This window comes from Lepidochelys kempii, chromosome 7 (assembly GCF_965140265.1).
Source record: "Lepidochelys kempii isolate rLepKem1 chromosome 7, rLepKem1.hap2, whole genome shotgun sequence".
Taxonomy (NCBI): Eukaryota; Metazoa; Chordata; order Testudines; family Cheloniidae; genus Lepidochelys; species Lepidochelys kempii.
In genome coordinates this window covers 79,116,647-79,133,870 of record NC_133262.1, presented here as the reverse complement: position 1 = coordinate 79,133,870, position 17,224 = coordinate 79,116,647, and the positions used below count along the sequence as shown (strand labels likewise).

Genomic DNA, 17,224 nt, shown 5'->3' with positions numbered 1-17,224 from the left:
GGAACTCCTGTTTAAGCATTGAGGAAAAGGACAACAGGTCCCTACCTTTTGCATGCAGAGTGCAAATTATGACTGTACCTACCCTAAATTTAACTGAGTTATTAAGATTTTCACCAGAGGACGCAGCTGTTTCCAATATACAATTTCAAAGCTTAGCTATGACCTTTCTGAAACATTTTATTTTGTATCTAGAAATAGAAAATACATATAAAATGCAAAAAACAAACAAGTAGATTACTAAATGGATCAAGTTTAACAAGACTAAATATTTTACGATTTAATAATACAGATAATTTAGATGAAACTAATTTGTATTAGGATAAATGTTCATTTACTCAAACAGGAATGTCAGTAGATCATTGTCAAACAATTCAACAGATAATGTATTAGTTATCTAGAAACACCATGTACATAGCAGCTGCATCACCTGTAATACAACCATATGTACACATACAATAGGAATTTGTAGGCTTTTCCACTGACCAACTCTCATATTTTATTTAGATGACGGTCTCTATGCCAGGCACTTCCTGGGAATTGATCCTCAGCTCAAGCTAATGTTATCACCTGCTCCAGATAGCTCTTAATCCCCAGGAAATGCCCTGTATGGATATTCTTTAAATAATGAAAGCCTTTTTCATGTAATACTTACCTTCGGCTTTTCAATACTTAAATCAGGGGTAGTCTATTTTGTGTCAAGGTCCAAATTTCTTGGTCAAAGATATAGTCAAGGTCTAGCCTCCAGAGAAAAATAATAATAATCATAATAATAAACCAACACTAATGATAAGTAAATAAAAGATTTTGGGGTCCTTTCAAAAGCGTCTGGCGGTCCGGATTTGGCCCACAGTCTGCCTATTGACTACCCCCAACTTAAATGAAACAGAAAGGAGGAAAATAAAGCAGAACTATTCCTTTGTAAGAGGCAGCAGCTATTTTATAATTTTAGTCAGACTTCAGCTATAAGTAAGGCTACAATTATGTCACAAAGTCATGGAATCCGTAATTTCCACTGTCCTCTGTAATATTTTCTGCCCCGGGGCTGGAGCTCCCAGCCACCTCCTCAGCTCTCACCCCCAGCCCTGGTGGGGATCCCGCAGCAGCCCGGCCGCAACAGGGGGACCCTGCAGCTCCTAGCTGCCCTGAGGGCAAGGGGACTCCACAGCAGCCCAGCCCCACAGGGAGGGGACCCCAGAGCTCCCAAGCACCAGAGAGGTGGGGGACCCAGGAGCCCCAGCAGCACTGTGTGCTGAACCCGCCTACCTGTTTTGTCAGGGATATTTTTAGTGAAAGTCAGAACAGGTCACGGGCTCCCGTGAATTTTTGTTTATTGCCTGTTACCTGTCCAGGACTTCTACTAAAAATATCCATGGCAAAAACTTAGCTATAAGGGATGATTTCTACCCTTCTGAACTTTTTCATTTTCTTTAAAGTAGCGCAGAGATTCATAAGTGCTATTCATTAATAATGGAAGTTGTGATACCTTCCAGAAACTTTACTATTTAATCTACAGTGTCAAAAAATTCTGGAAAACCACCTGTTAACTTGTGCATTTGCACTTAAGATACAGCACAGAAACTGAAATGCTGTGTCACTAAGTACTATTCTTCACTCCCAAATTTTAATTTTCCTATGGCAGCTCCTCAATGGACTAAAATTACTTTTGTTGCTACAAGCATGTTCACTTTTTAACCATCTTTTTAAAAAGCCTGTTACATTCACCCTTTTTTCATTAGTTTGTTCTCTTCCGATTTACTTAATTGCCACAACTTTTCACATGTTCCATGACATCAACAGTGACAATTATGGGTAGCATCCAATAAATCTGACTTGCACGTCAGCATTTCTTTTACTTATTTATTTAAGTTAGCAACACAAACCACAGACTCAACAAGATAGATAGCAAATAGATTATCCTCATATCTCCCCCAGTAGAGCCACGAAGGGAAAAGAACCACCAAGAAAAGAGTTCAGAAGCTCAGTTTTGATGGATATAATCCTAGTTGAAAACACTGCATATCAAGCCAGATCTATTCAAATTTGCAGGAAGAGATTGGGGTTTTTTCCACCACAAATATTTAAGAGAATAAAAAAGTTCTGCTCTTTCCACTTCCTGGCTTTTACATATCAGAATTTAACAACATGAGTACCCCAAAACTTTAACAAGATACATACCCAGAGACTCATTGACAGAACTTTTCGTTTTCTTTTTGATTTCAGGTAAAGTCTGATAGGATCTTTGTCCCACTGGCTCATCTCCTTGAATAGCTGTTAAGTCATGCATACTGAAACTTCTCAACCGTTCAGTTATTGCACCTTGACCCTGGAACACAATGATAGCACTTTTCAAGAAAAAATGGAGAAAACTTTAGATTTGCTCTTCAAATTGAGGTAAGGTTAAGTACATGCTTTCTTGCTGTATTACAAAATTCTCTTAACAGAGACATGCAGTAGATGTTCATTTGTTTTAAGCAGCATTCATGTTTGTGTTTTTTCTTCATGTAAATATTGTGACATACTATGGACACATGGAATATTCAAGACTATCATCTTTATAAATGTTACGTGTGTCTTTATGGGATTGTATTCTGGCTCCACTGGAAAATTACAGGAGCTTCCTGCAGGAACTAAAGTCACAGGGCAAACCCTTAGACAAGGAACAAGTCTGGAGAAGCTTTGCCCTCTAGGGAGATCGTATATACTGGCACGACCTCATTAAACAGGCTGTCAAAGAAATAACAAAAAACTATACAACGTGACCACCCTAACATGGGGAGAGAGGTCATTCCCCTTGATCCAAGAACTGACAGACTTCAGACTGGGCCCAGAGGGGCTGGCCCTCTGAGAGGACCTGAAGTACTTTAAAAATCTGCTAAGGTCCCCATGTGGAAGATGGGTGACACCTGGGAAACCAGACATGCATGTAAGCAGTTTATTATTTTTAAGATGTGTTCTCTACAATGCTTTTGTTCCAAATAAATACTTGGCTTTACAAAGGCTGACTGGTCACAGATTAACTCTGTCATTGCCCCAGAGAGACCAGGACTGTAAGTGCTAAACTAAATACAGACCTGCTGAGATGATCACAGTGAACTGAAGAATTGCAGCCTAAATCCGCAGTCTAGACAGAGAGAGTTGTGGGACTCCGCCCTAAGAAAGATAATGGCTAGAGGCCTGATGCCTAGTGGGGTATCCTGAAGGAGGCCACAAAGGGGTCAGAGGTGCAGTTACCCTGAGAACTGTGACAAGGAGCATTTTGTTCAAGCTTAACATTAGACTATACCTTGTAAAAGGAATTTTTAAAAATCATGAATTAAGTTAGTAGCCCCAATTCCTAATGCTTTTGGACACTGCTTTTTATTTCTGATTTATTTATTCCTTATTCTAGGTGGATTAAAAGAGATTTTTCCCCAAAAAAAGCCTTTAATGCCCAATCCATCAGACAATGTACCACCTAGTACCACTTTTCAAATATATCTGAATGTAGTTGTAATAGCCCTTTAATTAAAATTACCAAAACATATTACATAAAGATGTACTTGTTTCTCCACAGTATGAAAAGTATTTGATACAAATATCAATCAATAAACATGCTGATAAGATACTATACTTTTATCCTATATACACATTAGTGTGTTTTGCCTAGGGTCACCCTTGTGTCTGTGCATTGCAATACAATCTGCAGGCAGTGAATGAGGCAAAGGAGATATATTTTTATCACTGATCAATAAGTAGACCCCAGCTTCAATCACTACACAATACCCAATCTTTGCAGTGAGGGACCCAAAATGAAGAACAGGCCCACACGAACACCCACTTACAATCTAAACTCTTCCACTAAGCATTACCTAATTATTTCTGTGGAACTAATATAATATATGACGATGAAATGGACTACTGTAATGCACATGCACAGAGAAGAATTAGAGTTGCAATCCTAGTATTTAATGTTTCCCAATTTTAGTAATCTACTTTGCTGCTATATTTTTCAGTGTAGGTTTTGCATAGAACTTTTAAGTTTATTTTCAAGAGAACATAGAAAAAGCAGAAGTGTTTGGCAGAGAGGAAGGTAATGCTGTGTCCTATGAAAGCTGTGCACTCAGTGAGACAAGGGCTCTTGTGGAGCACTGCCTCACTCAATGTGCATATAAAAGATGATACAAAATGGCTCCATCAGGGCTCCTTCATCCCATACCCTCAAAGATTGAAAATGTCAATCAACTTTGTTCTGCAGATAGCAAATAAAACATTGGAAATCTTTTTTTGTTGTTGTTAAATGAATAGGTCTTGCAAATCCTTAATTACATTTTACGGAACACAGAGGATGAAACTGGAATAACTTTCATATACTATTGGAAAAAAGTGACTGTGACTTACTACACACGTTCACTGTGTGAAGCACAACAGGTCCCTATCCTGATTGGGGCCTCTAGGCACTGCTGCTAATGAACAATAATGAAGGAGCTACTGAAGAAACAATTCCTTGGCAGGCCAATATTATTCTTCATATCATGATACAATGGAACCCAAAATGACAGCCAAAAAGCCACTTCTAATTACTAGAATTTAAAGGTCACAAAATGATAAAAGATATTTAATAGAAAAATATTTTTTAAATAACGCATTCATCAGGATCAAGTCTTTTCTCTCTCTGCAGCTCGAATTTCCACAGGAACATTAGTTTACTACATGATGAAATACTCTTAAATCCAATTCTCAACTACACACACACCTGTGACTTAGTTGATAATTTGTTAAACTCTCACTAATTATCTTCCAGCATGGTACTTCCCACTACGCTGCCCAAAAAGCATAACACCCCTCTTCAGGTCTCAGACACCATGATTTTGTAACAGTGGCCTGGCTAATGTATTCAAAGGCAACAGGAAGCCTTTAACCAGCTCCAGGAGCTGAGCTCCCTGAGTATCCGCAGCTGTGCTGTTTTGCCAGTCTACACCTCTGACTCCTCCTGCTCCCTAATTCTGGCTCTCTGACTCCCTGGTGCTTGGTCCATGGAACACTGCAGGGAGAATATACTGTAATTAACTCCCTCTCGTGCAAAGTTGGAGAGGAAGAGGCAGCTGCAGGCAAATCCTGGCAGGCCAGGGCAACAAAGGAAAATTTTATCTGCAGCAAATCAATGTATTCCACAGTAAAAGTGCTGCAGTGTAAAGTCCATGGTATCTTGGAAAAATGCCAAATTCTGCAATTTCAGACTCCATGAGCTCCTGATTAAACTACCCCATTCATCTCACATCTCTCACAGCTACTGTTACAGACTCTCTACAGACACAGGCAAATATTGCTGAATCAGTTTACATGGCACATTTTCAAGGCTATCTCCACATAAAGTTTAAAATTCTCTTTTAAATGAATAAAGATTTTTGAAGCACAATTCCACATGAAGGGGTTAATTACACAGTTATGAAATCACTGAAAACCTGGGACACCAAATATACCCACTAAATAAAAGATTAAAATACAAGCCTTGTATTTAGGGCTTCCTCACCACAGTGCACTGCTGCACATATTAACCCATGCTTGTGTTTTGTTTTAATTAGTTTCTTAAAATGTTATGACTGTGTGACACCTTTATGATTCAAAATCCAGGAAGAGAGGTGCAGGCAGAGCTTTGGGTTCAATATCACTATCCATTCCCCGCACACAAGTCGACATGTAACAGCCTCTCAGATGATATATTTAAAATAGCTGACATGTTCTGGTAAAAAGCATGTGGTCACTGCACACAGACTAACTTCCCAAAAACCTGACCAAGGGCACCTCTAGACTAAGAAAATTGACTGTTTTAATTTGTGTTAGCTAATGCAGGTTAACTAACAGTGGTTGAAACATCAATTAGCACCTATTGTAAACAAACAGTGATGTTTAAACACTTGTTAGCTGGTGGTGATTAACCTTGAGGGTTGAGGGGGGTGCATGCCTCAGTATACCTTCATGTTGTTTACTTAAGACGGAAAATGTAGCTGTGTCGTCTAAGCTCTTCCTTGGGACAAAAGCAATAATTTTGTCCAAGGCCTTGTTTTCAGGAAAAATTTTCCCTGAGCTATACAGTGGAAAGAGTAAGCCTATCCCATTAGGCTGAGATTAGTACTGAACAGAAGGAGAGGTGCCTGTGATGTTGCAGCCTTATGTTCCCCTTATCTATGAAAGGCTTTGGCTGCTGGAGTTCTTCACCAAAAGCAGCCCTACTGAAAGGTTAAGTGACCAATCTGGCCTTAAATATCTGATCAGCCAACCGCTGCTTCAGCCAAAGAAGCCTTTCTAGTGTTATAAAGGCCACTATGGTTCTCAACATGGTCCTAATGATGTATGTAAAGTCTGACAAAGATGAAACTGCAGACTGATCATAGCAGCCTCTGAGACAGTTTCAATTGTTTAGCCCTCCCAAATGCAGCTGAGTATTCCTCTAAAGCAGGATAAAACAGGATAAAACGTTTAGATAGCCATATCAAAAACTTGGCCAGATAATTCAAAATGATCTCCCTGCATGACCTTGGGCAAGTCACTTATCTCTGTGCCTCAGTTTCCCCGTCTATAAAATGGGATTTTAGTATTTTCCAACCTCACATGATACTGTGAGGGTGAATACACTGAAAATTGTGAGGTGTTCAGATACTAGAGTGATGGAGCCATAAGTACTGAAGATCTCTCTTCAAAAGTAGACTCAACCTTTGTTGATTTGCCCTGAGGTAAGCACCCAATTCAACAGAAATTTTTGTCCACATGATTCTCCAGACTTCTTGAGGGAGGCTATTCTCATTTACCAGCCAAGTGCAACTATCCTTGCATCAGCCTCTGGGGATCAACGTGGGTAGAGGCTGGAAGGCAGATATACTAAATCCACAAATATACAAGAAGTCCACCAAGGCAGAGAGGCAGGCAGGCTCAAGGCCATCTGTAACACCCTGGGTATAGATGTGGAAAACTACAGTGTGGGTTGTCCCAGTCGTAAAATAATTTCTGGAATTGCAAGTCTCCTTCTTCAATGTCAGCTGTTAAAAGGTATTGTTCTCTTCACTTGTTGGAGGCAGGAACAGCTGACTTGGGCAAACTTAGCAAGTCCTTTATATAGTAGGAATGAAGTCTCCAGAAAGAACACATGTGCAATCTCCAAGTGCAAACATGAAGGAATTACACCCAAGCTTTTGGAATGGCATAGGGCATTAAAGAGAGAATTTCTGATATTAATATAGCTTAAGAGTTCTCGGGAGTTTGCTCTCTCTCTCCCTCCTCTTTACAATCACATTGATACTATGACTGTCATTTTTCCCAAGCAACTTATTTGCATTGGATTAATTGTACAGATATTTATGAGGATGCATAACAAAATTAAAAACGGAATAAGTATCCTTCCATTCACAGTTGAATGGCTTTGAAATCCAAACCTCATTGACACTGAGGCAGAAATTATTTGTTACTTCAGAGAGAAAGGAATAGCTGGGTCTGAATGTAACTTCAAATTCTGTATCTTTGAATATTCCTGGCCAGCTAGAAGTAAATCATTGTGATGTAATCATGGCCGGCCGGCCGGCCAGATATTGGAGGGAGGGAAATGACCACAAAGCAGTAGTGTAATACTGCAGGTGGTCATTTTATCTTTTCAGAGTGCACAGTGTGGCAAATTAAAATAGGAGTGTTCTGCTCAAACAGCAATACTAACCTCCTTTTAAAAGAGTTCACATTAGTTAAAAACGACTATTTTTGATATTCCCTCCCAGTCCCCGGTTCCCACTCTGATATTTAGGGCATACTACCATAGGAATATAATTTGTTTAAAATTGTTATGGCTTCATGCATGTAGCATTAATAACTTAAAATGATTAATACATGAGAACAAACAACCACCACCAATATGAAACAAATGTCCAGCAAACATAAGCTCACCATGCACTTTTCTTTATAATTACAATGATCTTTTGAAGACCACTCAGGCAGAAAAATCTCACTTTTAAAGAGTTAAGGAGTCCTAGAAAATAAAAGTTTGGATACTTTTTCCGAGTCTTGTTTAAAAATAAACCTTTACACAAAAGAATGTTTTCTTAATTATAGCATTTTAAAAGGTGGACAGCTGTTTATACAAACTCTACAATAGTATGAATTACAGTATTCAATTTTATTTGTATTATAAGTTACATTTAGGTAATAAGACATAAGGAGTGTTAGATGTTGGGATAGCAACAGGCTAGCTTTTTGCTGGGCTGACTGGCATCACACCAGAGACGGCTGAATCAATTTATCACATCTTAATGATACAGGTGAATATTTAGGTTTATAGATCTAAATTTTAAATTTCAGACCAAGGAAAATGTTTTATAATTAATATTCCACTGGAAACTTTGAAACACATTCCGTGCAGTGTCTGAACATCCCAAACAGTGCAACATGCACTATTGTATGAAAACCAGAAAGTGAAACTGCTTACAATGTTGTCAAGAGAAATGCCAAAATCAGGGCAATCTGACAGATGTCTTTAAGTGGTAATGTGAAAAATATTCCTTTTATGGAAGTCTGTTTAATTTTCCTCATTGGATCCAAAAGCCCAACAGTCAACATGTTTCTCCCAAACAACAGGTCAACTGTGTTGCCATTTTAAGATGTTTACATAACATTTCTATATATTACCTTTTAGTGGCTTATTTGGAGCTTTAAAAACTTTTCAATACCATTACTTTAAGCATTCTAGTTTCACTTGTTTTCACTGGAAATTACACCTGAAATTGTTTACCAAATCAGAATGTATGAATTCCAAATGCTATTTCCTGCATTTTTTTTTAAAAGTAAAAAAGTGCAGTTTACACTTCAAAGATTAAACTATACTAGTCAGTTCAACCTCTTCAATCTTCTATGTTAACCAAAATAAATCTTTCAAGCGTATAAGTTGTTTCTAGACTTATTTCACGAATTAAAAGTTGACAGCTTTCTTGGTTGCCTTCAGTTAGTGGCTTTTCAATCAAATATTTTGGGAAACCCCCTTCATTAATTTCAGTTAAGTGGCAGGCAACCATGAATATGTACAAGTTATTAAACTGACATTACATTTAACATAAAAATGCTACTCAAAGCAAGAATATGCAAATCAGACAACTATGAGGCAAGCTTTCATGTAGTGCATTACTTTAAAAATTGGATCTGAAATCACAAACTAGGAATTAATCGCACAAACCAGCTTTTATCTGGGGTAGTAATATTTCATGCCTTATTTTGCAGATGCAGTTACCTCAGCTTGATTGAAGAAAGACCGCAGAAAGAAGCCAGAAATCCTGTAAACAGTGTGATTACCAGCAAGAAAGTGCAACAAAGACAGAAAAAAAAGAATGTTCATCTTTCACTAATAGCTTGAACATAACAGTGTAGTCTATATTTTGATTTACCACACTCAGCGGATCTCCATGATCCAAAAATTTACACGCTATTCATTTTAAAACCAACAGACATAGTATAAAGATGCTCACAAAATTGCAGTCCTTAAATTACATCCCCCTATTTTTAAACACGTTACTTTTAGAATTAATTCTTTGACTTAAGATGGGTAAATATCCAATACCACTTCACCTTTTTGTCCATAATATTTACTCTGAACTGTTTAGTATAAATGAATTTACCTTCACAGCAGCAGTCACTGCAGCAGTAGCTGCCAAATTTAAACCCTGTCTCCCAAAATTCACCATAGTTTCATAACCTCGTTCTTTGGCTTGTACAATATACCCATCGATCTCCTAAAAAAAAAAATCAAATCAAAATACATATTTAAGTTTGCACACAAAATCCCTGAAAGTCATGAAGTAGTATTACCCCATAGCATTATTTTATCATCAAAATTTTGATAGAAGACTTGAAGATGAAATATAAATATATTTTAAACTTATATTAAGTGTATTAGGCTATGTCTACACTACAGACCTTACAGTGGGACAGCTGTACAAATGCAGCTGCACCACTGTAAGATCTCTCATGTAGCCGCTCTATGCCGACAGGAGAGAGAGCTCTCCTGTCAACATATTTAAACCACCCTTAATGGGCGGCAGCAGTAGTTACGTCAGTGGGCGAAGCACTGTGCATGCCACCACTTATGACGATGAAACTTGTCATTCAGGGAGGTGTTTTTTCATGCCCCTGAGCAACATAAGTTTCACTGGCATAAGCGGTAGTGCAGACATGGCCTCAGTTAATATATTAACGTTTAAGCACAAAAAAAAAAAAAAGATTTAATTCTTGCATTTAATGCCAAACTTTGAAAATAATAATTTCTTACCTGTTCCTTTGAAGAAAGAAGAGGATGGAGAAACTTCCTATACATTAAACTTGCCCCTCTAGTATATGGAGAGAGCAGCCAAATAACAAAAGCGATCTTCAACTCATAATACAATGGAAGCCTGCAGATAAAAAGTTATGCAAATACTCTGATAAGAAGGTAGATGTTAATTCACTACCAAAAACAAAGCCTTGTAAAAAAAATGCGTAACAAGTTTGTTTTTTGCAACAAAATGTGACACTACCTTTTCATCTAAGGTTCTGAACATCTATATTGATTTAAAATTAATTATTTAAGGGAGCATTATCTGTTTCGTTGACTTTTATTTGGTTTTCATTTAATGTAATGCCATCAAAAGTAGAAAGGGTAAGAGAATTAAAAATCTTTCCATATTTTCTTGCAATACACTATTTTATTTATGACACCAGATTTTTTTTGCATGAGTTTTACAACTCCATTCTCCTCTCTTGTGCTTTACTGCATGAGTAGCATTTTTCTATCCCTACTTTGTAAGGAATTAAAAGGCACCACAAATTTAGAAATGGGGGACACTATTCATTATGCAAGTTCCTTACAGCAGTTCTTGGAAAGGTCACCTATAAATAAAAGTTGGTAATTACATTATCATCTCTACATTAAATCATCAGAAAAAAATTATACCATCCCATGTTCCATATTATGCAAAATCTTACCAAGAGATCATTAGGTCTGCTACTGTTTCAGTAACTGTATAAAGAGCAAACACAATCCAGTACATCATCCATCGAACCTGAGAATGAAAAGACATTATCTTTAATAGAAAAGTTTTAATTTAAATTTCCACTTCTAGAATAAAAAACGTTTAATTGCTGCTACAACACAAGAAATTGAGCAGTGTCTTTCTCTTGGTCATATTGAGTGACTTTTTTTTTATTTTTTAAAAACACCACACACACACAAACCCAAATTTCCAAATCACAAGAACAAGTAGGTTTTGTTTTGCTTTGCTGTTGTTCTGAGAAGATGGTCTGGAGGCAACTGTCTAAAGCTGCTGGTATTTTCAGCAATGTGATCCCTCCCAACCTGCCTTGACTGACAGGTCTGGTTCTGCTTCCAACCAGCTGCAAACAGGGGAAAAAACCATTGTGTAATTAAGCTGTGGAACTTCTCTACAAAATGGTCATCAAGTGGAAACTCATACTGTGTCTGCTCTCCACTGCCAAAAACAGAGAATCAGACTTGAAAACAACCAGTCATTAAGATGCCCTTTTCAAAAAGCGAATCTTTACTAAACAAGAGAGCCCCGAAAAGCCTAAACTAAAATCTTCTCCCCACTATGTGCAGCTAAAAATGATTAAATGTTCATTTTCCATCATGCTTCTACAAAATAGCTTCTTCTCCACAAGGCTGTAGGTGGAAGAGAATTCCCATTATGCTGGATACAACAATATGAAATTAGGATGGTAAACTGGTGAAGTCTCTAATGCAGGGGTGGCCAGCCAGCAGCTACGGAGCCGCATGCAGCTCTTCAAAAGATAATATGTGGCTCCTGCCAGGAACCAACTCTGGGGGGGGAAAATGGTGGGTGCTCAGCATCCACCATCAGCCCCTGTCAGCCCCCTGCCCTTCCCCCAGCACCTTCCGCCTGCAGACACTCCCCGCCCCCCCCATGAGCATCTGCCCCTCCCTCACGCCATGATCAGCTGTTTTGCAGCATTGAGGCAGCTCTGGGAAGGAGGCACAAGGACACAATGCCCAACCCCTCCCCTGCCATGATCAGCTGTTTCGCAGCATTGGAGGCAGCTCGGGGGAAGGGAGGGAGGGGGGCTGGGTGCTGCAGCCTTGCTCCTCCCCCTCCCCACCCCCCCAACAGCATCGAAGCTGTGAAACAGCTGATCGCAGCTGGGAGAGGGAGGAGTAAGGTCCTCAGTCCCCTTGCCTGCAGCAATCAGCTGTTTCATACCAGCAGGAGACTCTGGAAAGGAGGGGGGGAGGAGCAAGGACACAGCTCACTGCGGGAAGGGGCGGCATGGAGCAGGAACAGGCAGGTGGAGGTGTGGACTTGGTGAAAGGCCAGCAACCCCTGGCTGGAGCCTGTGTCTCCTTGAATAAAGTACACAGTGACTAGCTGGTGTGGAAATATTTAATCAAAACTTCTCTTACCCATCTAACAATGGAAGGCAAGTGCAAACGGAAAAAGAAAATACAGGTGAAAAAAATCAAGGCTTCCAACAGGTGGGAGAATAAAGTACTTTTTTGTCGAACATAATAAGGCCATGTGTCTTCTTTGCCAGATATGTATCTCTCAGTTCAAATCTTCAAACTTGCAGCATCATTCCGCTTCTAGCCATGTATATATGGATCAAGAATTCCCACAAGGTTCTGAACGCCACACTTTAAACTGAAAACTTTGGGGGGGGAGGGATGACACCCACCTCTCAGATGTAGAAGCCCAGTTCCTCACCAGATTTGCCAACCGATCACAGACTGTAACGTTAGCCTCCTATTACGTGGCCTGGCACATAACCCATGCAAAAAAGCCCTACTCTGAAAGTGAGTTTATAAAAATGTGCTTCACTAATGTGATTTCAAACCTGTCACCGAAGAAAGAATCTACAGAAGAAAAATTTCTGGCCTGCAGCTTTCATGCCACACAATAGAACGCAGAATCTCTGACCTGAACAGCGACATTGAATCACAACTGCAATTGCAACTTCAGCAGTGAGAGTATTTGAGCATCTCTTTGCATGAGTCATGCGATATACAAGATAAACCTCAATTATTGGTATTTGTCCAGACTGTGTCTGACAACTGTGTTGTAAGGAAAGAACTCCTCGATATCATGCCACTGAAGGACACCACTTCCCTTTACAGAAGCTCACTGCCATCAAGGAGTGGCAATATCACCCCCTAATCCAAATCTCCTATTAAAGGAGAGAATTACCCACTGCCATGTGAGAGATAAAAGAACAAAGCCACTGAATAGCTACCCCATCCACTATCATCAAGGTCTGCAGGTGAGTCAACAGGACCTTATGATTAAAAGTACTGAAGGTATCAGATAATTCCAATATCAGCGAAGACACATTGGCAATGAGTGAAGATAAAGGAGATTGGTTGCATTGACTAATGCAGTCTGTGACAAAACCATATCTGTACTAAGACTGACAATAACCAAAAGAGACCTGAAGCATCTAGATAAAAAGAGTCCTCAGTACAACCTCTCTCAAAAAAGTAAGATGTGATATATTACTGGCCACAGTCAATATCAAACAATTGTTTCATGAACAAAGGCCATACCACTGCTTCCTTCAAGGCAGTAGCCTCTAACTTTAAGGAAGACGTTTATGATCTGCATCAACAATAGATGAAGAACTTTACCAGCTAAGGCAGACATGGGTTTAAGGCACAGATGTAAAACAAATTTCTCTCAACATTTCAAATCTCTCACTGAGTGACAATTCCTCAACTAAAAGACTTTATATACCTTCCTCCTCCCCCACACCACAACCTGGGCTCCTGTACTTGCCTAAGGAAGTTACGGCAGCTTAGAGTCAGCAGAATCCAGAACTCCCCACAATATTAACACCTCCTATTGAATTAACACAGAGGTGGGCAAACCACAGCCCACATCCAGACCGTGGGACCACCCTGCCCGGCCCCTGAGCTCCCGGACGAGGAGGCTAGCCCCCGCAGCCACGCAGGCAGCATAGCTTGCGCCCACCCACCTCCCAGGCTTTCCAATAAGCCTGTCCTGCTGCTCAGAGTGGCATGGTAAGGGGGCAGGGGAGAAGGGTACTGGATAAGGAGCAGGAGGTCCCAGGAGGTACTCAGGGGGCAGGTGGATGGGGCATAGGTGGGGAGGAAAGCCAGGAAACAGGGAATGGGAGGGGGGGGTTTGGATAGGGGGTGTGGTCCCAGGAGGGGGAGGACAGGGACCTGGGGGGGTGGGGGGGTTGGATAGGATGTGGCGTCCTGAGGGGGGCAGTTAGGGACGGGGGTCCTGGGAGGGGGTGGTCAGGGGACAAGGAGTATGGGGGGGAAATGGATGGGTCAGGGGTCCCAGGGGGCCTGTCAGGGGGCGGGGTTGTGGATAGGGGTCAGGGCAGTCGGGACAGGGAGGGTTGGATAGGAGGTGGGTTCCCGGGGCCGCGGTTAGGGCCAGACTGTTTGCAGAGGCACAGTCTTCCCTACCTGGCCCTCCATACCATTTCACAACCCCAGCGTGGCCCTCGGGCCAAAAAGTTTGCCCACTCCTGAATTAACAGGTTTATCTTTGTAAACAGGCAAGCAAAAACAGGTCGGACAAGGACTGTGCTAGTCCAAAATGATTAATGTCTGCTTGAAGGACCATCTTTTTCCTCAAAGTAGTTGAGTAAGGAGATCTACATTTTGTAAAATAGAATGACTTCAAGGAATTATATTAAACTATGATGTAAATAACAGGGATCAAAAAAAGGTTAAGGACAGAGACAGACTGGCACAGATATGACACTTCACAGTCACTGTGATGCTGACTAGCACATGAGAGACAGTTCTGATGTCCCATTCTCCAGAAAAACTACTACTACAAAAAGTAAGAAGTCTGTAGATTTGCTAAAGTAGCCATACTCTAAAAACCAAGTCCCTATTCATATATCTAGAGGCCTGCTTCTAAAAAAGCCAATCAGACATCATTCTGAAGGACTATATATTACCAATAAGATCGGATAAGCACGTGCAACCAAAACATATTCGTTCACTATTGTGCTCCATATTGCTCATGTCAGGTTTAGACTGCACTGACCATTTCATTAAAATCACAGCTCTAAACTCTATTACTTTGGTGGACTTTTTTAAACCCAATTTATTCCCAGTAAGTAAAGGAAAGACAAGGGATTTGGTTATGTGATGGAAGCCAGTTACATAATCTCCAGACATACGAATTCTCTCCTCTGCAATAAAACCTCATTTTCAGTACAGAATGCTGTCTACCGGTGCCAGTTAACAAGTCACTCTTAAAATTGTACATAACTATACTTGATTTTTAGGCTTATACGGTAGTATAAAGCCAAACACCCTAATTTGTGGAAGACGTTCTGCAAGTTGTCAGTAAAGGTAATACATATCTATAGCACTGCTTGCCACAAGCAAAGAGTGGCCTGCTCTTAAGTTATGCAGATGAATGAAAATATTTTTACTACCAAGATTATGTAGATATAGCTGTGAGTGCAGTTAAGCACATACGTGTTTGTAGCTTAAGGGGCTAAAATTTTATTTTTATTAAAAATTTCAGAGGAATAAAGTTTGTCACTTCTAAACAAAACTCCTTCAGTGTTAACAACATTTAGACTTCCAATACATTAGAGCTATTTTGAACATTTCACACAAATACACACACACACACACACACACCCCTCCCCACCCACCCCTGAAGTGTTCAGAAATAGAAATAGGGTCCTAAACCCATGCTGAAGTGTTCAAATATGGATTTTTCCTATATGACATGAATGATTCAGGTGTCAGAAAAAAGTCTGTAAATCTGAAGTGATAATTTAGTAAGTTTCATGCTTCAAATGCTCATCTGCAATGAAAAAGACAAGTATGGGGGCGCCTCATTAGCATCCTTACTGTGGTAACACCACAAATTCAAATGCAATTGATAAGCAAATACCTCATTCTATATTTGCAACTACCACCACCCTTATATTGTACTTCCACAAGTTAGGAAAGCCAAAATGCTTCAGCCAGATTTATACTTCATCAGGGTTTGTAGTTGGAACACAGGCTCCAGAATGACTTCAAATGACTTAGGAGCACAAATTTCGGTACTATTGTGAATACTTTGGCTTGTGTGTAAACAAAAAACGCATATACACCACATTTCTAGTTTAAGGCTTTAATCTAAAACAGCAGAAGCAAAAGTTCTCAAATTAGCTTTATGATCTTTTGACATGATTTTAACCATTTTCATTTTAAATGAAGTGACTTAAATTATATTGATATAAACTGTTCCACTCTGCTACAAAGCAATATTACCATTTCATGAAATATTTGTGGATCTAAATCAACTAAATGGGAAGTAGTGTGGATACATAATACCTCACTCTAATAGCAGTATTTTCATTAAATATTTTATGCACTGAACATTAAAGAAACGCACGCTAACTGGACTTTGCCATAAAAACACTAAAATAAAAAATGGAATTCAATATTATTTGGCATTACTTAGCTGTCATTTCAATTGCCCTTGTCATATAGCTGAACCAATCTAAAAAGCTATGATACTCTTAATATGCAAAGCCTAAAAAAACCAAATACTTTAATAAAGCTGTACTGATTCACAAAGTGATTTATTAAGTATTCACAAATCTAATCGGTCTGAAAGGACCTTCATTAGTAATTTAGATCCAGATATGTAATCACCATTCATCTAAGTGACCTGCATAAGGTACAGCAAAGCTAAGCACACTTCAATAATTGCTGGAAGAATGCATTTATTCAAAATCCTTTGAGTTTTACAACCATCCATTTTCTCTTTGAATGGTACTGGACTAAAGCCAAATGCAGCTTCATATTTGGAATCTAATTATCAGAAAAACCTAAGTGAAAAACTTTAAACAAACAGCTACTATACTTTACAATTGGTTCTCTCTCCATTTTAACATTGGACAATTAGCTTAAGCAAAGACACAGCATTAAATTAAATCATGGCTTTGTCAGAATAGCAAAATAAATCTTGTAATTGCTCCCCTGACTTCAGTCAATCAGGAAAGCTCAAAAATCAAACCCAAGCATTCAGAAGAAAAGTCAGCAGTTCTCAATTTTATTTTATAATAATTTAGGTAATATCTTAGAATACAGAAGAATCTAGAAGACTTGCTCCCCTCCTGATTACAACTGTAGATCATCCCTCTGGTAATTACAAAAATTGCTTACATGGAAGAGTAGTAAGAAAAATTATGTATTTTTAGATATTTAATTGCAGCATAG

General features: G+C 39.3%; 1 protein-coding gene across 3 annotated transcripts in view; it reads right to left on the bottom strand.

Moving 5' to 3' along the window:
- REEP3 (receptor accessory protein 3) overlaps positions 1–17,224 on the bottom strand; it is a 69,204-nt gene that overhangs the window by 11,730 nt on the left and 40,250 nt on the right. For all 3 annotated transcript variants that reach the window (XM_073353438.1, XM_073353437.1, XM_073353441.1), the window contains 4 exons: positions 10,966–11,042; positions 10,274–10,394; positions 9,624–9,737; positions 2,176–2,323 (listed from right to left, as the gene is read on the bottom strand). In XM_073353438.1, the coding sequence (XP_073209539.1) occupies positions 2,176–2,323; positions 9,624–9,737; positions 10,274–10,394; positions 10,966–11,042 (460 nt within the window). The remainder of the gene's footprint in view (positions 1–2,175; positions 2,324–9,623; positions 9,738–10,273; positions 10,395–10,965; positions 11,043–17,224) is intronic.